This window comes from Oryza sativa, chromosome 2 (assembly GCF_034140825.1).
Source record: "Oryza sativa Japonica Group chromosome 2, ASM3414082v1".
Taxonomy (NCBI): Eukaryota; Viridiplantae; Streptophyta; class Magnoliopsida; order Poales; family Poaceae; genus Oryza; species Oryza sativa.
In genome coordinates this window covers 11,436,529-11,460,901 of record NC_089036.1, presented here as the reverse complement: position 1 = coordinate 11,460,901, position 24,373 = coordinate 11,436,529, and the positions used below count along the sequence as shown (strand labels likewise).

The following is a 24,373-nucleotide window of genomic DNA, read 5'->3' as shown; positions in this document are numbered from 1 at the left end:
CACCATGTCAATAAAACCACCCTCGAAAATCGACGAGAGAGTTAAATTGCACTGATTTCAATAGTTCGGGAATCGTCTAGTTCTCTGGTTAAAGGGTACGAATCAATTCAGCGTACTTTAAGGAGTCAAAGTGTACTTTTTCCTTGACCACCTTATCCAACTCCTTGTGCGATTGAGCCCAACCCCAGCAGCGAGCGCAACGGCAACGCCTTGTTGGCGACCGGCCGCCGCCGCCGCCCGCCGGCGGCCGGGCGGCCAGCGGGGGGTGGCTGATGAGGGCTCCGCTGGGCGGCCAGCATATGGGGGTGCGGGCGCCACAGTCCGTAGAAGCGCGGGGAGGCTGCGACTGGGTAGCCAGGCGCGTGGAGCGGTGGAGGCAAGCGGCGGCCGGTGGGGGAGGCGGCTGCGTGCGCTCGGTGTCTGCGTCGCATCGAGCATTCGAGCTGGTGGAAGGAGCCTATCGAGGAGCTGAGCAAGCGAGCTGTGGTTCTCGATTACTGATTTCCTGGTGGCTGAAAATCAGCGACGGAAGGTATCTCAAAGAGGTAGGTTAGGTTAGGTAGGACATTGGGCAGTATGTTTCCGATTAATCCTATTTATTTGGTACAAAACCGATTGAATGACTGAGATTCATCGCTTGTTTGTCAGATTTGAATAGCTATTTTAACCGTGGGTGATGTGCCACCAACCCCAACTACTTGTGGTAATGGAATTGTTGCGGTGGAAGAGGCTGGTGAACAGGTAGAAGAGGTGGAAGTACAATTGGGTTCATTTCATATTGCTTGACGAGCTGAACAGGTAATCTAAGCATGTTTGCATGCGGATTAATTTTAGTTGTTGGTCTATTTAGTGTCATATAAACGATGTAGTCGCATTTGTGTTTAGGCGAAGTTGTTTTCGGTTTTATTGTTGATCTTCTCTGCGGCACCCGGGCACACCTCAGATTCTTACCATCCTCCACCACCACGGACAGATATCAATGTTTCAACGGGCTCGGCCCTCTAATTATTTAGATTTTGTTTAAACAAACTATGTAATATAGGAATGACGGTAATATATATATTTGCCGGTTGCCGTCAGTCTTGATTAGCATCGTTGGGACTAGGGAGCCCACAAGATCAAAGAGTTATATAGAACTCATACTCCAGTTCCTTGAACCTTATTCCCTCACATCTTGGATCGATTTGCGGATAACTGAATTAGCTGAACACCCTCCACACGCTGGCACTGAGAACTACACCAGCGTGGAAGCGGCGACTTCAGGGGCTATGGGAATAGGATAGGAGATTGTGAAATCACATCACTGCGTACTAGTTAAGCTGCTAGTAAGTTTCAAAGCTGGGGCCAAAAGTCTTGTTTGCAACATGATGGTGCACATATCCTCTATACTTGTAGTTCTGACTTCTTATGGATTAATTCACTCAATTAAGAAGAAACAAAAAATTAAACTCCTCTAACTCCAGATTTTACAAGATCATACGCGGGTGGTTCTCAATATGAGAGGGGAGCCCAGGCAGTTCGGTGCCTTACAGCATTTATATACAAGGAATTGATAAACTTTGTCACAAGAAAGAAACATGCATAGGCACATTAGTAAATCTCTCAACTCAAGGCTGGAGAGAGTGCACTTCAGCTAAGAATAACTACAATAAACTCTGACCTAATGTGGTGAAAAGAAACAGATTCTACTTATGAACAGAAATGCATCATCTTGCATTGTCATCTCCCAATTGAAAGATTACTAATCGTGCCTAAACTCTTCAACGACGAGTCAAACCCTTGGTTCTGCATGAGTGCTGACAGGCTGAAAGTAAAGCGCATTGGTGACATCTCTGGGAGGGGCATATCTCCGTTGAGGTACTGCACAACTTGTCGCATGGTTGGCCTTACATTAGACATTGGGTGCGAGCACAAGAGCCCTAACTTCAATACTAAACTTGCTTCACTAATGTTAATGTTGCCGTTAAGTCTTGGGTCAATAACAGCAAGGATCTGTTCCTTGCTGCAATTCTCAAACACCCAGTCCGTCAGCAGGAGTCGATGCCCTTCGATGTCTTGCTCGACAGGCCTTCGCCCACTGGTGACCTCAAGGAGAAATGCGCCAAAGGCGAACACGTCGGTAAGAGGGGATGCCTTCCCGGTTAGTGCTAATTCGGGGGCCATATAACCAAAGGTACCTGCAACAACTGTTGTTTGTAGCTCGGTGTCACGGTTGTAGAGCCTTGCGAGCCCGAAATCACCTAGCCGTCCATTCATGTCGTTGTCAAGGAGCACATTGCTTGGTTTGATGTCCCGATGGATAACAATTTGCTCCCACTCCTCGTGAAGATAAAGCAAGCCAGATGCAATACCTTTTATAATCTGGAACCTTTGAGCCCAATTCAGAGTAGGCTTGTCATCATGGCTGTACAAATATTTGTCGAGACTACCATTTGGCATATAGTCGTAGACCAAAAGAAGTTCTTCTTTGAGCCGACAGTAACCAAGCAGTTGTACGAGGTTGCGGTGCCGGAGGCGACCAATGCTTGCTACCTCAGCAACAAACTCCTTTATTCCTTGCCTTGAGTCGTGTGATACCCTCTTCACAGCAACCTCCGAACTAGAAGTAGGAAGCACTCCTTTGTACACCCTCCCGAACCCTCCAATTCCAAGCAAGTTCTTGTTCTTGAACCGTTCTGTTGCCTGAAGCAAATCCTTGTATGACAGTCTATGTGCTCCAAACTCAAGCTCCCAATCTTCACGCAGTTCGACATATCTCTGAAACTTCCTCTTAATCAGTAGAAAAACACCAGCAGCAACGACAATCACAAGCACCACCGAGACTATTGGTAGAGCTATCACCATGGTCTTGGGCGGATAAGACTTCTTGCTTCTTCTGCCAGGTAACTTGGGAAGCTTGTCCATGTCAATGGCCGGAGCTTGCGTGCCCACACCGAAGCTCCAGCCGAGCACGTAGTGTTGCGAGGTCATTGTGCCTATCGACGCTGAGAAGCCCACATATGCTTCATCGGTGATCACTGTTGAGAGGTTGGATCTCGTAGAGACCAATGGCTTCATGGGCTTCTTGATTCCTACCGGAGCAAGCCTCACGTCAATCTGTGTAGCATCGTCGTCATAGTCCACCCATACTTGCATGGCTTTCCCACTAACCAGTGTTAGACTCTTGAACTCACCGGTGTTGTCATCATAGTAGCCGGCATCAGAGGCATTTGAAGACACAAGGCTATTGATGTCGATGCCGACGTGGTTGTCGTCGATGTCGGAGAATTCGGGGCTCTGGATGGTATCAAGCTCAACCGCGAAGATGTGATTTCTGTTGTCGCCGTTGCTTGATCTGTTGAGGAATCCCAGGTATGTGCTGGCGAGCCCGGAGGAGAGGTCCTTGGTTGGGGTGATGACGAGGGCGATGCCATGGCCGCCGACACCAGGGGAGGCAGTGACGATGCCGAACACAAAGGACGCCGAGAAAGACCGCACTGCTGCCTTCTTCTCCCCGCCTTCTGGTGACGACAACTCCTCGAAGCGCAGCGGCGTCGGATGGAATGCGTGGCCTTTAACCTGCGGCTTGCCATTGGTCAGCTCGAGTAGGCCATCTGGTGTGACCATGGCCGTGCCGTCGAGGGTTAGGTCCTTCACTCCGGCAAAGCCGGAGTAGGCAAACTGGTCCCCGCCGTTGCCGTCACCGGCAGCAGCAACGGCTGCTGCAAGATGAACGCCATAGAGGAGGCTACACTGTAGACACAATATGCAAACTGGCTTAACCATATGCTGCATATCTGAATTCTGTGTTATCTCACTAGCTAGCTTCTCTCTAGTGTTAATGGACAATGTATTCTCTCATTAGCTTGTACTTACCAGAATGGTTTATATGAACATGAGCTGAAGGTTTCAGTCCAGCTGCGCAGCTTGTCAGTTGAACTATTCCTGGTGTGATAGTAATGTGGAATCATGGAATTTTTCTTTGAATAATCATCATGCAGGGAAAAGCTAGGTCCTGTGTGTGCTCATCTCCTGGTAGATTAATTCAGAGTTTCAGAATTCAACACTTGGGGCGGCGTCCAACTCTAATTAATGTGTTCTAAGGAAAAATATCTCAAGTGCTGAACAGGACTGGGTGTACCTGACAATTATAGAAGTGTTGATGTAGAAACTTTGTGGAGAAATGGTGCCAAAGTTTGATTAGTTTGGTTTGACCTTGTAGAGAACTCAACGTCCAGTGGCTACTGCCTAGTGAATCCAAGTGAAGATGCACCTGTTATCCAGGCTTTGGTTCAGGGAGAAAAGTTGGGTGTTCTTGCTTGCAAGTTGTTGTGTACCGTCTATACAGTAGACTTTAGTTATTTGATTTGCAGACAATTTAGCTTCGGTTTCATTAACTCAGGCAGCAATTTCAACCTGCATGTCCATTAATTATCTATTTGTAGTGCTTGTTATATCATATGCCATTAATCTTTTTATAGGTAAATAATATCATGCATACGTGTGCCTATTGACTTCTCATTATGCCGTACTATCGTAACTTCGAATAATATAATCTTTTGTTTTCTGAAAATTTAGATGGCCATAATTTTTTTTTAAAAAAACATTTTACTCCTCCTAACTATTTCACCGGAGCACATAACTCCCTAAACTATTTTTTTTTCATTTTACACCCTTAGCTATTGAAGCTATTGAAAAGGGTTCAGCTTCATTCCTACCACTATTTCTCTCTTTTTTCATCTATACAAGTCATAGTTCGCATTAAAAATTTAGGACAATACAGATGCATTCACAACTTACGTATCAACATTGTTTTATTCTTTTTCTCACTTCGCGTAGGATGAAAGCGCATAAGCCCGATTTAAACACCAAAAATTTAAAGTTAAAGCAAACAACCATGAAAACAAATTTCAACTTCGATAATGGTGCTATCTATGTCTAAGAAATTTCAGCTTTAAATACAACTTATATAAATAGTAACAAAAAAGACAAATGTCAATAAGTAGTAAAGTGATCCATTTCAATGGTTTAATAGTTTTAGTGGTAAAAATGAACCAAAAGTAGTACAACAGGTTAAGCGATACATTGAAGGAAATTGCTATGCATATGATCCAAATGTCCGACTCATGTAAGACTGTATTTTAGTGTATATGAACATGCTCTCCTTTGATTGATCTATGGTTACATGTCTCTATTCGTACAACGGGTCATACGTATAGCAGTACTCTACATTGAATTAAGTCAAGGGAGTAAAATGGAATTTTTTTTTCTTTTCATTTTATACTGACATGTCCTTGAAAAAAATATGCTATACTTGCTAAGGGTGTGTTCTAAATAGCTTTTTGGGATGGCTACTTCCCAAATTCATAAACTATGTAAAAAATTTTCTATATAGATGTTTCTTTTTTTAAAAAAAAGTTTATAATAATTAATACTCTATTAATCATGCACTAATAACTTATCTCGTTTTGCATGCCGCCCAGAAATCTCAGTCCAAACGCTGAAACGAATAAGCCCAAGAGAACCATTCATGAGAAAGTTTAGACTTCACTATGTGACAATATTTGAAACAATGCGCTTGTTTGAATTGAAGCCAATTTTTACCCACCCAAAATTTTGGCAACAATGTTTGGTTTCTTTCATAGTTTGAATTCTACATTATTAAATTTGGTAATACCAAAACTTGTCAAGGTAAGTTTTTGACACTACTAAAGTTTTTGGCCAAAAATTGGCTCCAAATCAAACAGGCCCAATATTATCATATAAAGATTAATTCTTTTCATGAGGATAAAAAATCGGATAAGTAGTGAAGATTGTCTTGGTCGTGTAAACACGAAACTGTAAGGAATCTGCTACGTTTGATTCTGAAATTCAGTGAAGTCAAAGATAATCTGGTCAGATGTCCTGCAGGGCTGCTTATGACTTTCTCTGTTAATTGAAAACCACATGAGGAAAGCTCAGACACGTCATTTTCAGGCAACTTTAGAACATTAGCTAGCTTGTGAGGAAAAGGAGAGTAGGAGACTACTATTTCTGTGAAGATAAGAACAGAGTAATGGACAAAATGAAAACCCAGGGACAAGAACAGATGAAGAATTGAAGCTTCTCCCAGATGAAACAACCCACAGGCCCCTTTACATGAGAATGTTCTCACTGTATTACACTGTATATCATCTTAAAACCTCGTATGCAACTAAACACTGTTTAGTTTTGAACATTAACATGTAAACAAAATCTAGATTGAGACATGAATTTTGTAGAGTTTTGCTAGATTCATTACCATATATGTATTGAATCTAGCAAATTAGGGGTTAACTAGCAAAAAAAAAATCAACAGCTAATATATATTTCTCTAAAAAAAACAGCTATCATATATATGGTAGTGATGATATGTATGCCTGAATTTAATTTTAAATATCATCAGGCGAGGGCTCTTTAGAAAAGTTAGAAAAATTGAAGCCGGGATGCAAAGCCGTTGACATGTAGAAAGCAGGGTTTCCCAAGCTACCAGCGATAGGGTTTGATAAAAATTGTTCGAATTTAAACATAGAAAATCCCCAAAAAATTCTAATAATAGTATATGATTTTTAAGATACCTGGCAATAAAATTGTGGAAAATGCTAAGCTAACTCCATATTTTGGCATGATGACGAGGTTTGATCCTTGAAAATCACTCTGTGGACATTATATCGTGCAATGATAGTTGTGGACGACGTAAAGTCCTAATCAATTGGCATTAGTCCTTATCTCTTCACCTCGAAATGCCTAGCGAAAGGCGGCTTCTTGGGCAAAAAAAAAAAGCTTTGACTTTTGGCCCCTTCCCTTCCTTCTCCGGTGGCCACCCAGTCGTCGGCGTCTAGGAGAGGGGGTTCGGCTCCTTTCTCCACTAGTAGATAGGTTTAGGTCTAGTTAGGTCTCTCCCGTTCTTTGTGTAGCTAAAGAGGGTCGCCAATGTTCAACTCTTCTTGTATCAACTTGACGGACATGGTGGACCTCATCAGCGTTCTTGCTGGCATCGTCTTCCTGCCCGGTGAAATGATGGGTTTACCTCCAACACCTTTAGTTGGGAGTTTTGCTGCTTTGCTTAGGTTTGAAGACTTGTCCTCTAGGCTATCAAAGAAAAGGTTGCGCCGACTATTTGCTCCATCTCCTGCGAGTCTCCTACACCTACGGTGGTTGTCTACTTCGTCTCTGACTGTAGCTTTGCAAAAGGTGGCTGATGATTTCTCCTATGGGCTAAGGTGACTTCAACATCCGTCGAGAGGCTCCCTTTGGATATGCTCATTGGCTCTACACATTGCAGCTAACCATGGTTCTTCTGCTCCTGCTGTTGCCATGAGTGAGGATCCAACCATCGCCAATGTGGTCGTTGGAAGGACTTGATTGTTTTTATCTTTTTATGTCCTCCTTTGCATATGTTATAATTGAAGTGTAATTAGCTTATCATTCAGGGGCTTTTATGCAAAACCAGCCGTTCTCAACCTCTTAAGACAGTGGGTCCATTTCAAGCTGTAAGTCTGCAACATTGAGCAACGATAGTATTCCAAATTACTTGTCTCGTGGTAGATTTGTTATAAGTTAAACATTGGTATCTTTCACCATTAGTTCTTTTTAGAAACAATGTAAAAACACATACGTTTATAATGGGTATACACTCACCTCTATAAATATACACATACATCGAGCTTCTCCGAAAAACTAAGCTGACATATCTTAAAATTAACGAAGTCACTACAGATATCTCATTGTCGATGGATACGTCGCCTACCACTGAATAATACGAGCAGTACATGTGTTAAGTCTAATACTTAAATCTGGGTGGGCTGGTTCCACCATAAAGAACTTAACCAGTTGAGCTATACTCACTTCGCTTTGACCATTGATTTTTAAAAATTCATGTAGTTTAATTAATATATTATGAGATATTTCTCGTAATAAATCTAAAAACATAAATACTATAATTAAATAGTATGATGCCAAACTAAATAAATTTCTAAAAATTAATGACCAAAGATAAAAAAATGGCTATGAAGCTAGAACGATGAGTAAGATTGAAGAGTTTGTATTTCTAAGAGAAACTTTGGTACAAAATCTTGGTTTAGACATGTACCGCTCAAGATTAACACTGTTGTTGATATGCTACTCCCTCCGTTTCATATTATAAGTCATTTGACTTTTTTTTCTTGACAAACTTGTTTAAATTTGGCCAAGTTTATAGAAAAGTATATTAGAATTTTCAACACAAAACAAACATATTATAAACATATATTAATATTAGATTTAATAAAACTAATTTGATATTTTAAATATTTCTAATTTTTTATATAAAGTCAAATAATTTATAATATGAAACGGATGGAGTACACTAGAATTAGGTTATTTCAAAATGTGGATATGTACTAAGGCAGAGCCTAGTATCAACACTCTTAAGAAATTACGAAGTACGAAGCAACTTATTTTTACCAACTTTTTTTTTTCGGAGAGGTGTTGACCAAAGGGGATCACATGCAGTGGCTATAGCCACTGCGACTTAAGCAGTCCTACCGACACCATTGGATTACAAATTAACGCCCTAGATTTTTCCTAAATACTGTTCACAAAGGACCGTACAAAGTTAGTTCCTGTAGCATGTACTGTAGCAATTACTGTTTAATACACCTGTAGCATTTGTTTCAGCTGTTAATTGTCTTGATCTAATGATGAAAAATGATTCCAACTGCTAAACTTGTAGTCTCTACTATGACTGCACCGGATCCTAATCCCTAAGTCAGGTTGTTTCGAGGATCGAACTACTATATTTAATTATAATTATGTCTATTATGCCTACCCTCGGTACACCCACTTGAATTTGACCATGCGCATATATATATAGTATATTTTGTTATGAACACACATTCGCACAGAGCCAATTACATGCATATCGCTGTTTCAATTCCATCCCTTTGAACAACACTATTGACACGGTATATTTGACCAGATCAGTCCATCCTTTTCTTCTAGATCAGGCAATGCCATGACCCGAGCTTTAGTTTTCCCAGTTCCCCCACCCTCCCCTTCAGCTGGTCAGCCATGCATGCAAATGCAATTATGCGGTTAAGGCTGTGTTCGTCCCTATCTCTTCTCTCACGCGTATGTAAAACACAACGAGTTATTAGCGTTTGACAAATTAAGCATTATCTAAAGAAATTTAAAAATAGATTAATATGAGTGTTTCAAGCAACTTTTCTATACAATTTTTTTTTGTTAAAAAGAACACCGTTTGCGCATGAAAATGAAGATACAGTTGCAAAAGGCAAGTTTGGATATGCTAATAGTGGCTAAGATTAACCAGGCCTCAAAACGGCCATTTTAGTCCAACATGAATATAATGTATCATATATTTTTAATTATCGAATGAATTTATTAGAGCCCCTAAATTAATCTAGAATATATAAAGCTAGAAGTTCTCACAACATTTTACGATTTTTAAAATTTCCTCGTTAATTGGAGGGGGAAAAAATCTTTACCATCCAAATCTACTAGACAGCAGAGTCGCGCGTTCGTATGAGTATAACCTCTCGTATCTAATAAATGTTATAACATGTTATTATATATTGTAAATAGGTTCTTGAGGAACAGATTTGGTAGGAAGTGTAGTAACATTCTTTTATTTATCATGATGACAAATAATTAACATGCCAAGCGTATTAAATTTATTGTAAATATAATATTAGAAGGTTCTCAGCTATGTACTCCTATTAGCATGTATTATATTTGAAGTATCAGTCCAAATAACTTTTGAACACTTAAATAAGTATTAATTTCTGAATATTTGGATAACCTTGTTTTGAATTATATACTTTTGTTTTAGTCATTCGTAACTCAATCCCCCCTTTCTCTTGTTCGTTCATCTTTGATTTCTCCATCTGCACCCGCGCTTCCTCCTCCATCCCAACTCAAACCCGCGCTATCATCTCTTCCTCCCTAACAACGGTGGTGTGGTAGGTGGACATGAAAAATAATTTATTACCTATTTGAAAAATGAGATGGGAGACATAAAATCTTATACATAGAGAAGAGAGAGTAATCACATGGAAAAAAGTGACTAAAATTAAAAGAATATAGTGTCATAATTCTTGCAAACCCCTTTTTTTCCAGCTTAACTCTGAAATTTTTATCGATGATATTCCTTTTCTGGTTAAAGTTATCCATGACTTGTTTTTTTATTCCCACATGCCTTCTCGAGATCTTCTAAGGGCATCCACAATGTATAAAAAACCAGGTAATAAACATGAAAAAGACCCCTACTACCTAGTAAGAAGCATTGTGGAAGTGATAAACAACAACAACAACCAGGTCATAGTGCTATTGCCGGTAATAAGAAATAAACTATAATTTTGATACAGTACTATAGGGTCACATGTGTTAGATTTAATTGGGTAATTGATCCATTTAAATCAATTAAATCAAATAAATTCTAAGGCTCATTATGCTAGGAATTCATGTGTATTCATTCTTTTATGGGATATCAATGGGATGAATAGTTTTGAGAATTAATCCATTTGATTAGGGAATTAGGGAATTGGTAACTTATATCAATTAGTCCTAATTGATGGATGGTTGATGGTTGTGTAGTGGAGGATGGTTCATGGCTAGTTGATGACAATTAGTTGCTCTATTACTCTTCCTATTCTGTTGGTAACTTACATCAATTACTCCTAATTGATTGTTGGTTGATGGTTGTGTAGTGGAGGATGGTTGATGGCTAATTGATGAGAATTAGTTACTCTATTCCTCTTCCTATTCCATGACTCTTACTCTTCATCTTCCATTCCTCTTATAAAATGATAATGGATTTGATCTCCCGCGAGAGAAGAGAGACACACTTTCATCCATTTTCCAATGCTATTGCTGCTACGGTAATCCCATCCCAACGAGTGTGTGCATACGCGTTGGGAGAGTAGGCCTCCGAAACCAGCGCTGCTGCGACGTTTGCACGGACGGGCGGGCGATCATGTTTTTGGGGAGCACAAGGCACGACTACTCACTGTTCGTCAACATCTACTTCACCTTCACCAACATGTCGAACACTGGAGACAACGGCAACAGTGGAGACAAAGAGAAGGAGGCTCCCGTCAACACCAACGGAGGCAATACTGCCCCAAACTCCGGCGGAGGACCATTCTTGGGGTATAACCTTCTTACATTATTTCAATTAAAAGTTTTACTGTTAATGTTCATCGCAATGTCAACATTGTGTTATTATGTGATTGTTGATGCTTATTCTACGTTAAGCATGCTCATGTTGATTACATTCACCACTACCACTGGATCAAATCCCATTGTAAATATCATGTTTATTATCTTGTTATTTTGGATTAAAATATACCGAATTATGACCAAATTTCCAACAACATGATGCTGAGAATAGATGCTTTTCTTTAAGAGGGTCCCAGCTTATTTTCTAGTGCTTACACAGATACATTGTGGACTCTATCATGTACCACTACCACCTCTCACTCTTGGCCCCACACTACTATCAAGTTTGGCAACATACATTGAGGTTGCCCTAATGGAAGTGCCATGACTCTTCTCCTCCCCTCCGTTCTTTCCAAATCCAACACCTCATCTTAAAAAACATATATAGGTGGCTCATCAGGAAATAAAGGAATCCTATATACTTATATAGTTCTTCCCCACTAAGTATAGTTAATAGTATTTTTCTCTTCTCTCATTAAGCCATATCACGCTAATTATTTCTAGCCTTTGGATGATAGATCTATGGTTCAAATTATCTCTTATTTCTTTTCTCATAAAACCATGCAATCTCAATTATTTTTAGGCTCAAAATTGTATCAATTTGTTTTAGTTTTGATCTATTACTCTCTTCTCTCGTTAAACCACATCACTCTAATTATTTCTAGCCTTTGAATAATAGATCTATGGTTCAAATTGTCTCTTCCTTTTCTCTTATAAAACTATGCAATCTCAATTATTTTTAGGCTGCAAAATTGTATCAATTTGTTTTAGTTTTGATAATCATATTACATCTTATTTGTATATATTATGCAACTTAATTTTTCACAGCAATGCGGTGGGGTATTCATCTTTTTTAATTATTGATCCAATGTTAGTCTCAAAAGGTAGTGTTCAACGTCTCGCTTGTTCGTCTACGCCTCCATGGCTGGTAATAGAAGAGATCGGGACCATAGAAGATAGGAGCATGTTGATTAATTTTCAATTAGTATCAGGATTGGATATATGAATCTGAATTAGAGCCACCACGTTTGCTCCGAAGACTAAACATTTTAGTCAGAGGAAAAAAAATAAATATATTGTTTGTTACATCGTAGCGGGTTCTAATTATATTTCTAATTATATAATTGTATACAAAGTAAAAACATAAACAAGTTATAGTCAATAGTCCATAGTCAATATTATACTTCATTCAGCTACCTACTACCATTGTACAACTAGTCCATATGAAGAAAATAACTAAAGGTATCTATAAGCATATGGATTACCCATATGGAATAAATAATACTATCTATCTCTATTTCTCTCTCATATCCTAATGCTACCTTGTATCTATATACATTGTGGAGATGGCTATAGTTAAAGTTTCTTTATGTGGGTCCCATCTATATGGATCACTTTTACAATATACATTGGTGATGCCCTTAAATCCAATTGAACTATTATCTTAAAAAGAAATCCAATTCAACTAATATGTATCTATCGTATACAAAATTATATGCACATATGAACACAGGATCAGTGGCGGACCCAGGATTTGAACCCAGGGTAGGCCTAGCCAAAAAAAAAAATCCGAATGCAATACAATATGATTCGATATAAAATGTGGTAAACAATATGGTATATAACTCTAAATGGTTCAATACAAGTAGTAGAAAATAACAAATAAGTATAAATCTTACCTAAATGAAGATGTAAATTGTTCAAACATACATAAAGTCTTCAGATAAATTGGATATTACAGTACTTTTTTTGACGCAAGGATATTACAATACTAGTCAAAACTCAAGAGCTTTTGCTTCTTTGTTTCAACAAGCTTAATATAGAGAGCTCATCAATGTTGTTTAGGCCTTTTAATCTATCATCCTCTCTCATATCATCAATATATGTATCAAGTTGGAGCTCAAGTTTTATCAAATCGGAGCCTTCAATGTCCTTAGGATAAAAGCTTGCAAGTCCTGGGAAAAATTCTACCCCATCCAAGTTCCCTGTTGGCAGTAACAAATTAACGCAGCAAAATGTGGACTACTGGACTGTATTCTGTTTTCACATTTTCCAATCCAAACTTCTTTGGCAACACCATCATGGCCATTAGAGCCAGTACAAACGTGCACTGGACCGGAGACTTGGAGGAGGGGGGGGGGGGGGGTTGCCAGGTGTCCAATCAGCGATTGCTGGTGCCTCTGCCTCTGCCGCTGCCACCGCCAACGCTCCCGCCGTCACCGCCGTATGCTTGGTCGCGTGTAAGTTTTCCCCTTCCCGTGCTCGAGTTGCCTGCAGCCGACTGACCATGTGCCCGTGTAAGGGCTTCCCAATGAGCCATCAAATCGGGACGCCGGGAGTTAAGAGTTATATAACAAATCTAATTTAATTAACGCCAATTTTTTCTACACCGCACTAGCTATTGTAATATAAAAACTTTAGGTGACACTCCATCCCAAATTCATTATTACTTTCTCCGTCCCATAATATAAGTTATTTTGGGTCCAAAATAACTTATATTATGGGACGGAGGGAGTACCAGAGGAATACCGTGTTTATACCATAAAAATCACATCTGGACACGTAAAATACTAAAATGAGGGAAATAATTTAATTATTTTAAACTGAAAATAGATTTATCTGATATTTTAGAATGACTTTTATATAAACAATTACTTTTATAAAATACACCGTTTACAATAGTTTAAAGGACGTGTTAACCAAAACTAATATAAAACAAAATATGTATCTTAAAAGAACGGGGCGTATATCTTCCTTCTATAAAACTAATGCCCATAAAACACCTAAAACTTAATATGCAAGCATAGTATTTATTAGCGCTCCTAAAACCTACATGTAAACATGCCACATCAACCCATTAAACACACAAAAACTCAACATGCAAGTATACTACAATTTATTTCATTCTAAAACTAGATTACTGTATTTAAACTGCAAGTTTCCTGGATTCAAAGTTTTTTCACGACGAACACTCGACATGGCCTTTTGTCTGCATAATTTGTATATCCGGACCAGAAACTCTTTTCATGCCATAGCAATGATGCCGTTTTTCTAAATCACCATTCTTAAATTATTTTCATAATACTTTAATCTATAAATCATTTCATCGTTTCTCTAATATCAAAGATATATCCCACCATAAAGCACGGGCCATTTTATATCATCATTCCCATCGGTTGACAACAATGACGGCAGATGAAGCAGTTACTGGGCCTGGTGGGCCCATGACGCTGGGCTCTGTTAGATCATTTCTCAGATTCTTCCTCCTCCCCTCCTCAAGTCTCCTCCTTCTCCCGAAATCCCTAATTCTCGCGCCGTCAATTCGCATCTCCCGCGCGTCGCCTGCTTCACCTCGGCATCGCACGCCGCCGGCCACGGGCCATGACAGGAAGTTGAGACCGGTCACACGGCCAGGGAGCGGGCAATCCGCCGCCGCCCGCCGCCCGCCGCCGCCGAGTCCTCCGGCGAAGGACAGAACCACAGGCGCCAACAGGAGCGAAGAAGAAGCAGTGAAACACAAGTGCTCGACGAAATGGGGGCGTCGGGTCGGAGTGCGAAGAGGAGGAGGAGGTCGGGACCACCTGAGATCGGAGAAGCGGAGGAGCATCCGGCGGCGGCGGAGGAGGACGAAGAAGGCGCCGACCACATCAGCAACCTCCCGGACGCCATCCTTGGCGACATCGTCGCCCGCCTCCCCACCAAAGAAGCCGGCAGCACGCAGATCCTCGCCTGCCGGTGGCGCCACATCTGGCGCTCCTCTTCGCTCAACCTCGACTGCACTACTACCAGCCTAAGCGCCAAGAACGACGCCCTCGCCGCTGGCGTGGTCTCCAGCATCCTCTCCACCCATCCTGGCCCCTGCCGCCGTCTGTGCGTCCCAGCGCACCACCTCGTCGACCGGCCGGACGCCGTGGACGCCTGGCTCCGATCCGCCACGCTCGACAACCTCAAGGAGCTTAGAGTTCATCAGCGAACGCTACTGTAGAGAAGGAGATGCGCCGCCGCCGGCACCCACCTTCCGCTTCTCTTCCAGCCTCCGTGTTGTCACCATCGGCAGATGCCTGCTCCCTGACGCCACCATCCAAGAGCTACACTTTCCCCATCTGTAGCATCTCGGGCTTGAGCATGTCACCGTCTCTGAGGGCTCACTTCACAGCATGATTGCCAGCTGCCCTGTCCTGGAATGCTTGCTGCTTAACTGCAACCTTGGTTTCCATTATCTTCGGATCAATTCCCCTAGCCTTCGAAGCATCGGTGCACGCATCATATCCTATCGTAATAGCATTGGACACCTTCAATTACAAGAACTCATCATCGAGGACGCCCCTCTTCTTGAGAAATTGCCCCATCTTGAATCGCGCAATGACCTGCATGTATTTGATAATTTCCGCGCCTAAACTGAAGGCTGTAGGCTGCCTTTGTGATCCATGGTTTGTCCACTCCAGGTTCACGTTTGGCACCACAGTTATTAAGGTAACCATGCTCTTTTTTTCCCCTTTAGAAGGCTTCTAAGTTGGTGTGGATGAAATTTATGTCTGCTCTTATAGATGGCCTATGCTTGTTGAAGGGAGTTAAGTACGAAAGTTTGGCGGAGGTTGTGTGCAATGTGAAGATTTTAGGTATCCATGTGGATATGCTTAATGTGGATAATGTTATTGACTTGATGCTGCTTTCCTTGCTTGGATAGGTTATACTTCAAGGTAACTATTCTTTACCAATTGTTTATTGTTTCAGGCTGCCCTTGTGATTAATTTATTACTGCTCCACCAAAATGGTTGATTTTTATTCTTTGTCCTTTTTCAGGCTTGTCAATGGGATACAAAAAGGTCTGGTGGCATAAATACCGGAATCTTAACAAGAACATTGACATCTGTCTCAAGACAGTAGTTTTGGACAATTATCGGGGTATCTGGTCACAAGTTCACTTTGCCCAATTATTTGTACTGAACGCGAGAGTGCTAGAGTCTATGAAATTTGTGGTAAACACTGGAGATTGCTATGAGGAGTTTGTTGCAAAACAATGTCGGATGCTTCAGCTGGACAAAAGGGCTTCAAGATGTGCTCATTTCTATTTTACCACTGATAGATGTCGCTGTGGAGATTCAGATATTAAGCATGTCCAAGATTTGTCATTTACTGACCCCTTTGAATGTAGATGTAGAAACTGGTTTGGTCCTTGAGAACTTTCTTGCTGATCAAATCTTCTGTCTGATACTTTTTTGATAAATGTGATCCAGTTTTGCAAGAAAGCCCACAAAAACAGTAGTTCACACAACACCACACAGCAAATGGGGTTACAGGTCTTTCGAAGAACCGCACAAAGCTCACTGAACCATCTGGGGATGCTAGCAAACCTGATAAAAGATGCAGACACTAAAGAAGCTAATACAGAGCAGATAAACTAGCCGTACTGCTATCACATATCTGGTGGATCTCTATAACATGAATTATGATGTTGGTTCTTAGTGCATCTCAATTAGACAAGTTGCTATCTCTGTTTTTGAGCAGGTAAAATAAATGTTAGTGTTTGATGTATGAAAACTGAGGAAACCAACGGACCTGAGCCTCCCTTTGAAGGTCTTAACATTTTGTAAGATAACATCTGTCAGTTGTTACTCTGCAAATGTGAACATGGTCGATTTAAGACACATAATTGAGAGTTTCAAGCTATATATTTGACTCTATTAGGGAATCATAATTTCACTTGCCCTTAGGTACCTATCTCTTGCTGTAAACCTGCAATGTTTGGTCTGTGCAAGTCTGATGTTATAGTTTCTGTGATCATGGACTGTTGTTCATCTAAGCTTGGGGCATTCTTTGCCTGGGATGTGTTGGCTCATAGAAAGCCCTGAATCTGATTGTTTAGTCACTCTTTCTGAAGCAGATGATTCTTCAGATTGGAAGCTAAATTACTGTAGTTTGTAATCAGTTCAAATTTTGCTGCACGTGGGGGCTTCCAAATGGTTGTTCCTGCTGTTAGGAATCTGAAAATCCCATCAGTTCAGTTTCAGAAGGTACTAGCTAGATAAAATATGTTTAATAGGCATCATATGCCAGTTCGTTCTTGTGTTATTGTAATGAGGAAAGCATTATCCGCCTATTCTTTGTGTCTGTGGTAGATTGCTCCGTGGAGGATCTGTCGATCTGTCATATTCAGTTCAAGAACGTTGGGAATGATATGCTCTCAATATCCTCCATATGGTCTATTGACAAGAGGTTCCAAACTGTAAACCTGATTACTTGAGCTTATCTTGGAATCTCTAGAAGATTATGTGGAATGATCCACATTTCCAAATATGCACGAGCAGTTTTGCAGGTTCTAAAATTTACTAATTGTTTCTCCAAGATGGATCTGTTGAAAAGGAGGATGGAATTTGAAGATGGCCTATTCTTAGGTGCCAGAGAATACCCTGCTAATATTTTATCTTATGCTTGATTGATCTATGCCATATTTCCTGAAGCTATGTTGTCATGGCTATGGCCGTAAGGCCGTGTATCAAAACCAGCCAAAATAATAGTTTGGCTCCATCTCGGGGTGACTGCCTTGCATGTTACAGTGGTTATCATCCACAATGTTACAATGGAGCCGATTGTGCCATCCAAACATGTCTGAAATTTCAGTACATGTTTTCATGTGTCATGTACAACTATGAACAGTGATAAAAGATTTATCTTAGCTCTATACAGAACTACAAAGAAAATATGTAGTAATGTTTCTCTCTTCCTTCTGAGTCCCAGTATTTCGGTTGTCTGATGGATTTAGAAATCGATATTTAGACATGCACTGCACCCATAGTTTCCAAGAAGCACAAACATGAAGAAGCTAGTACCACCAATCGGATGGGTTCATTTACAATCTCAATCAACTAATTTGTCTGAACCACAAATCTTGCTCTGATTATCATGTTCTATGAAAGTTTAACATCAATAATCTACATACACAGTGAACAAATGTCTGCGACGGACATACATCACTGAACAATCTATACTATAGTCAACTACATGAACATGTTTTAACACAAACAAATTGCATGTTCAGAGACTCGGTGTAAAAGAAAAATGGAACCTATCAGGCTAACACACTACTAAAAAAACAGAGTTAGACAACAGGGGCCAGCTAGCTGAATGCATGTCGATCATCTCCCACTTGAGAAGCTACTTAGTTGGCTTATGCTCGCCATGGACGATAACGACTTAGAGATGGCATATGAATCAAGACCTCGGCTTTGCGCCATGGATAACATGCTGAAGCTCGTGTGAGACGGGACGAGCTCAGGGAATGGTAACTGACCATCGAGGTACTGCATGACTTGTCGCATGCTCGGCCTTAAATCGGGCAATGGATGCGAGCACAAAAGCCCTAGCTTCAACACTAAACTCGCCTCATCAGTGTTATACTCACCTTCAAGTCTTGGATCTACCATATCCATGGGTAGTGTCTCCCTGTCCAAATGCGCAGATATGAGATCAACCAACATGTGTATGCCTCCTTCAGTGTCTCGCTCCACAGGTTTCCGTCCAGTGGTAACTTCAAGAAGGAATACACCAAACGCGAACACGTCGGTTAGAGGGGATGCCTTTCCGGTTCGAGTTATCTCAGGAGCTAGATAACCTAAGGTACCCGCAATAATTGTTGTTTGCATATCGCTGCCATGGTTATACAGCTTAGCGAGACCAAAGTCACCTAACCTAGCATTCATCTCGCTATCAAGTAGCACATTGCTTGCTTTGATGTCTCTATGGACTACAACTTGCTCCCATTCCTCATGAAGATAGTATAAACCAGACGCAATGCCCTTGATAATTAGAAACCTCTGAGCCCAACTGAGGACGGGCATGTTGTTGTGACCATATAAATATTTGTCGAGACTCCCATTTGGCATGTAGTCGTAAACCAAAAGTAATTCATTTTTAAGTCGGCAGTAGCCAAGCAACTGCACAATATTCCGGTGCCGGAGGCGACCAATACTGACAACCTCGGCAACGAACTCTTTCATTCCCTGTCTCGATTCATGTGACACCCTCTTCACCGCGACCTCCAAACGAGATTTTGGTAATACTCCCTTGTACACCCTCCCAAACCCTCCAACACCGAGCAAGTTCTTGTTCTTGAACCTTTCCGTGGCTCGACGCAAATCCTTGTAGGGGATCCGATGCGGCCCAAACTCAACCTCCCAATCCTCACGCAATTCACCGTGGTTGTACCGTTTCCGCACAAGTATAACACAGGAAACCATAAACAGCAGGAGAACCACAGAGAGTATGGGTAGAGCTATCACCATTGTCTTGGACTGATCAGACCGTGTCCTCCTTTTGGGCATCTTGGGCAGCTTGGCCGCGTCGATCGCCGGAGCTGGCATGTCGACGCCGAAGCTCCAGCCGAGCACGTAGTGCTGCGTGCTCAGCGTGCCCGTCGCCGACGAGAAGCCGATGTACGACTCACCCACGATCACCGTCGAGAGGTCGTGCATCGCCGACAGCAGCGGCCTCGCCGGCTTCCGCACCCCGAGCGGAGCCAGCGTCACGTTGACCCGCGTGGTGTCGCCGTCGTAGTCCACCCACACCTGCATTGCGTCGCCGCTGATGAGGGTCATGTCGTGGAACCGGCCGTCGTCGTCGTCGTAGTAGCCTGCCTTGTCGTTGTCGCGCGACGCGAGGTCGTTGATGTTGATCCCGACGTGGTTGTTGTTGATGTCGCGGAAGTCGGGGTTCTGGATGGTGTCGAGCTCGACGGCGAACAGGTGGTTGCTGGCGCTGCCGACGCTGCCGGTGCCGTTGAAGAGGCCCATGTAGTTGTTGGCGAGGCCGGTGGTGAGGTTCGCCCTGGGCGCCACGACGAGGACGACGCCGTGGCCGCCGAGGTCCTGGGTGTCGGCGGTGACGATGCCGAACACGAAAGAGGACGAGAAGGACCGGACCGCCTTCTCGTTCCCGGTGCCGTTCGTCTTTGTCGACGGCGTGCGGCGGAGCCTCACCGGCGGCGGGTAGAACGCGTGGCCCGTCTGCTGGACCGTGCCGTTGGTGAGCTTGAGGAGGCCGTTCGGCGTGATCCTGGCCGCGCCGTAGAGGGTCAGGTTGACGCCGGCGAAGCCGTTGTACAGGAACTGGCCGTCGTCGGCGAGTCCGGCGACGGCCGCAAGGCGGAGGAGGAGAGCGAGGCACCACGACACGTACTTTGTTCCGGTCATGTCTGCGGCGCGGCGCGGCGACACGTACGTACTTTTGTTACTGTTTGATCAATGCAAATGATCTACTATACTGTTTATACTGTTTCAGCTCAATTGTGGTTCATATCAACGCGTACGTTGAATTCCGAAGTCTTTTGAATTTGCCTAGTCAATCTCCCTACTCATATTTGGTTTGAAAAAAAAAGAAGAGAAAAATTGAGCCTTGCATTCATAGCGTGATGAGGACGTGTGACTTAACGAGTGACAGAATTAACATGATGGAGATGTTCGAAACGGTCTAGTAGCTTGTATTTAACTGTTCATCTTGGACCAGGCTCTCTCGGTTATTATAGTTTGATTGATATATGGCTTTAATTTGGGTTGTTCATGGTAGCAGTAGCCGACAAAGCTGATAGGGAAATTCGTGGAGAAAATGGAGGCAAATTGCTTTCAATGATTCAGTGCCAGTAAAGCGAAGGTCAGCTGGCTCTGTGTTTTGCCATGGATGTAAGCAAAAGGTATATACGGCGTACGTATATTTCTGTGGACACAATGGTTACGATGAAATAGAACCTACTGTTGCGTCAAAAAATAGAACCTACTGATGCCAATCTAGAAATTTTGAAAGAAATACGGGTTGGTGCATGACCTGATCGGTATGGCATTTGAGATTTATGGGGATGTGACTAATTAGGATGCATGAACCCAGACTTGGAGGGGGCGTTATAGTTTTAAAAGAAATTGTTTTGGACGAAATTTTTGCCAAATTTCTCGTCATAAGGAATCTGGTAACGGAAAAGTTCAACTTTTTTTCTCTTGTCTTCAAACTCTGCTCACAATCTAATTTTTCATCCTAATATGAAAAAACTAGTTAGTTATAGATTGAGCACAGTTCTAATTGAAATCTCAAACTGACTTCAATATCTGGTAGGAGTAATTCTTACGCACTTACACAGAAGATGAACATATGCTTACATGAGCTGATGAGCACACACCCATGAGTGCACCCTCTTAACACATCACTAAGTTCCTATTAAAAGTACATAATTGTGTTCTTATGACCTGGGTGAAGTCATGTATCCATGACTCCACTGCACCACTAGTGCTTTCGCTAGATTATAAAAAATTAACCTTAAACATGTCTAATAAATTATCATCCTCTTTTAATTTATTTGCTTAATTTTGAAATTATTGTATATGGTTGACCTTCTTTTCTGAACTAATAATTGCTTCTCTAAATTGTCAATAAGTTAAGAAGTTAATCATGGCTCTAAAACAATATTAAGTCAATAAATTTTAATCATGGCTCTAAAACAATATTAAGTCAATAAATTTAGGCTATTCATTTAATACTAACGTTGGGTTGAAATTTGAAAATGACAGGACACTCAGACTCCTTACACACCACAAAGTTTCAATCATTATTAATTATTAAGTTGAACAGATGTGGTGTAGTGATAATTATTGAGTTGATTTACCAGCAATGCGACTGTTTTGTAAACGTCCATTAAATTTTGGATATACCTCGTTCGGCAGATATCATTGGAACAACAAAATAATTAATTACAAATCCAAAATTCAAATCCTTCAATCAAATTGACTAATTATATATGTTTAATTATTTCTTTACTTGTCGAGCATTGCGACTATTTTGTTTCTAGAACACGCAGGAGATCTACGTTGCGAGTATTCTACCTATCCTATGAATTGGAGCGCTTGAGACAGGCACCTTAACAGCCTGCCGATGGCGTCACAAGGCAAAATCAAGTTATCATCTAAAGTGCCGCTCACCAAAAACTAAGAGACTCGAATATTTTTAATTCCCTCGTCCGACGATTAAATTATGAGTGAATAAAATGAAACCCTCTCTATCAGATGTTGTAATGTTGAATCTCAATTAGCAATAGTTTTAGCAAGTGATTAAATTTAGCTCGATGGAATAGAAAAGCACAGACATTAATTAGGTGCCACTAATAGAATTTTCCTAACCAAGTAACCAATCAACATAGATGCAGGCAGCATCATGCAGCAGCAAGCTAGCAGCAACACACTAGGAAGGCATCATGCATCAGCAACACTAAAAAAACACCAGCAGAAACTCAGTTGGATCTTGCATAGATGCTGTTGGGACATCAAGCCATGCAACTAGAAAAAGGAAAATCCCTAGAACAATACATCCATGGGGAGGTGGGGGTCCCGGCCGGTGGCTAGCTGGGCAGCCAGCCCACCGTGCCGTATGGGGCCCTCCGCCTCTGAACAAACCAAACATATTATTGCCAGTAGGAATAAGTCTACTTGGTCTCCCTCAACTCATGCACCTAGTTGAATCGCATCCCTCAACTATAAAACCGGGTATAACCCATCCTACAACTCACAAAACCGTTCCAAATCTACTCCTTGGACGGTTTGGGAGGCGGTTTTGTCCTACGTGCCGTCTTTGACTCCGTTGACTAGCCGAGTTAGCACGCGAGCCCCACATGTCAGTGTAAGGTATGGTCGGTGAAAACTCATCGAGGGAAGAGGAGGCAACCACTGCCATGCGGTCTACGCCGCCCACGCCCAACGCCCTCACCTCACCTCCTCTTCCACCCACCGGCCGCCACCATCAACCTGGCTGACGGAGATGCCCTCGACTAGGACCCCAAGGCCACCAACGCCGCCATCAACCCAGCTGCCGACCCCAACACCATCAACACCGCCATCAACCTGGCCGCCGCAAGGTCGGAGGAGGAGAGCGCGGGGATGAGGTGGGGAGGAAGGAGAGGAGGCGGCTGAGGAGGGGCACGGGAGGGGAGGCGGCGGTGGTGAGGTCGGAGGAGATGCCGCCACTCCGCCGTTCCTGTTGTCTTGAACTGTGCTGACACCAACACCATCAACACCGCCATCAACACGATGAGAAGGGAGGAGAGGAGGCGGGGATGAGGAGTTGGTGGCGAGGAGAGGTGGTTCGCCGAGTTCCCGTCGCCCCACCGCTCCAGCCGTCCTGCTACTCCCTCCGCTCCCGTCGTCCTGCTACTCCCTCCGCCCCACCGCTCTCTCCATCTTGCTCGCCGCTGAGTACAAAGACTGAGGAGTTGAGTAACTACCACGTGGACCCAAAATTTCTTTTTATTTTTATTTAGGTTTGTTTTTATTTTAGTGCCAAGTAAGCGCCACGTCGATGTCACATGGGATAAAGACCAAGTCAACTTGCCACGTAAGTGCCACGTAGGACGAAACCGCCTCCAAAACCACCAGGGGAGTCAATTTGCAATGGTTTTGGAAGTTAGGGGACAGGTTATACCTGGTTTTGCGGTTGAGGGGTGCGATTCAACCATACGCATGAGGTGGAGGGAGGCAAAGTAGACTTATTCCTTGCCAATACTACCTTACCAAATTATAGTAATTCTATAAGTTTTCACTCTGAAAAATTCTATAAATGCTGGTAAGGTTTTAAACTAAACACATCCAGCGTCGAAAAAATTTTGTAATAACAAAATGTACCAAAATCGTTAAATTTTAGTAGAGTTGAAAGTGGCTATAAAATGAACAAGCCCTTAATTCAATTCAGTTTTGTCCGATTTGATCAATCCAATTGAGATATTAGCCTAAGTCATAAATTCATGACTTTTTTATTGGGTTTCTCATGTTGACTAGTAATGCTAATGTTTATCTATAGGTTTGCTATCACAACTTATAAAATGCACAGAGAATCAAAATCGAGTTAAATTATATAATGAAAACAGCAGCAAAGTATCAAATCTACTGTTCATTATAATATTCGAAGGTTTACAGTTTTTTTAAATGTTATATCATAGTGGTCAACACATCCCTATTGTGTGGTTTAGCCCAGGGACACCACAAAAACATGGCCTTGGGGAAAGACACTCCATAACCGTGGATATTTGCCGATGAACACCATGCCATCTAAATGAAACTTGTCGTGCTGACGTGGCGGTCGGTAGCCCGGTTTTTTACGCGGTCGGACCGAAATGCCCCTACGCCTTATC

The 24,373-nt window shown here is 42.1% G+C and overlaps 3 protein-coding genes and 1 long non-coding RNA gene across 5 annotated transcripts; 2 read left to right on the top strand and 2 right to left on the bottom strand.

The window, feature by feature from the left end:
- Positions 1-145: 145 nt before the first annotated feature.
- On the top strand, positions 146-4,440 carry LOC4329083 (uncharacterized). 2 transcript variants are annotated; one of them, XR_010739162.1, is made up of 3 exons: positions 146-545; positions 649-798; positions 4,202-4,440. It is a non-coding gene; the product is annotated as an uncharacterized lncRNA (long non-coding RNA). The 2 variants fall into 2 exon arrangements; XR_001543628.3 differs by having other exon boundaries at positions 3,981-4,440.
- LOC4329084 (L-type lectin-domain containing receptor kinase SIT2-like) lies at positions 754-3,966 on the bottom strand. The gene has a single exon (XM_015770915.3). The coding sequence runs from the start codon at positions 3,772-3,774 to the stop codon at positions 1,720-1,722; it is 2,055 nt and encodes a 684-aa protein (XP_015626401.1). The 5' UTR covers positions 3,775-3,966; the 3' UTR covers positions 754-1,719.
- A 10,081-nt stretch (positions 4,441-14,521) lies between the features above and the next one.
- LOC107278594 (putative F-box/LRR-repeat protein At3g18150) lies at positions 14,522-17,066 on the top strand. Its single transcript, XM_066307242.1, has 5 exons — positions 14,522-15,087; positions 15,663-15,690; positions 15,905-15,917; positions 16,021-16,196; positions 16,455-17,066. The coding sequence occupies exons 1-5, from the start codon at positions 14,750-14,752 to the stop codon at positions 16,620-16,622; spliced, it is 723 nt and encodes a 240-aa protein (XP_066163339.1). The 5' UTR covers positions 14,522-14,749; the 3' UTR covers positions 16,623-17,066.
- A 1,021-nt stretch (positions 17,067-18,087) lies between these two features.
- On the bottom strand, positions 18,088-20,485 carry LOC107280155 (L-type lectin-domain containing receptor kinase SIT1-like). The gene has a single exon (XM_015770916.3). It carries the CDS (start codon positions 20,403-20,405, stop codon positions 18,354-18,356), a length of 2,052 nt encoding a protein of 683 aa, XP_015626402.1. The 5' UTR covers positions 20,406-20,485; the 3' UTR covers positions 18,088-18,353.
- Between the last annotated feature and the right edge of the window lie 3,888 nt (positions 20,486-24,373).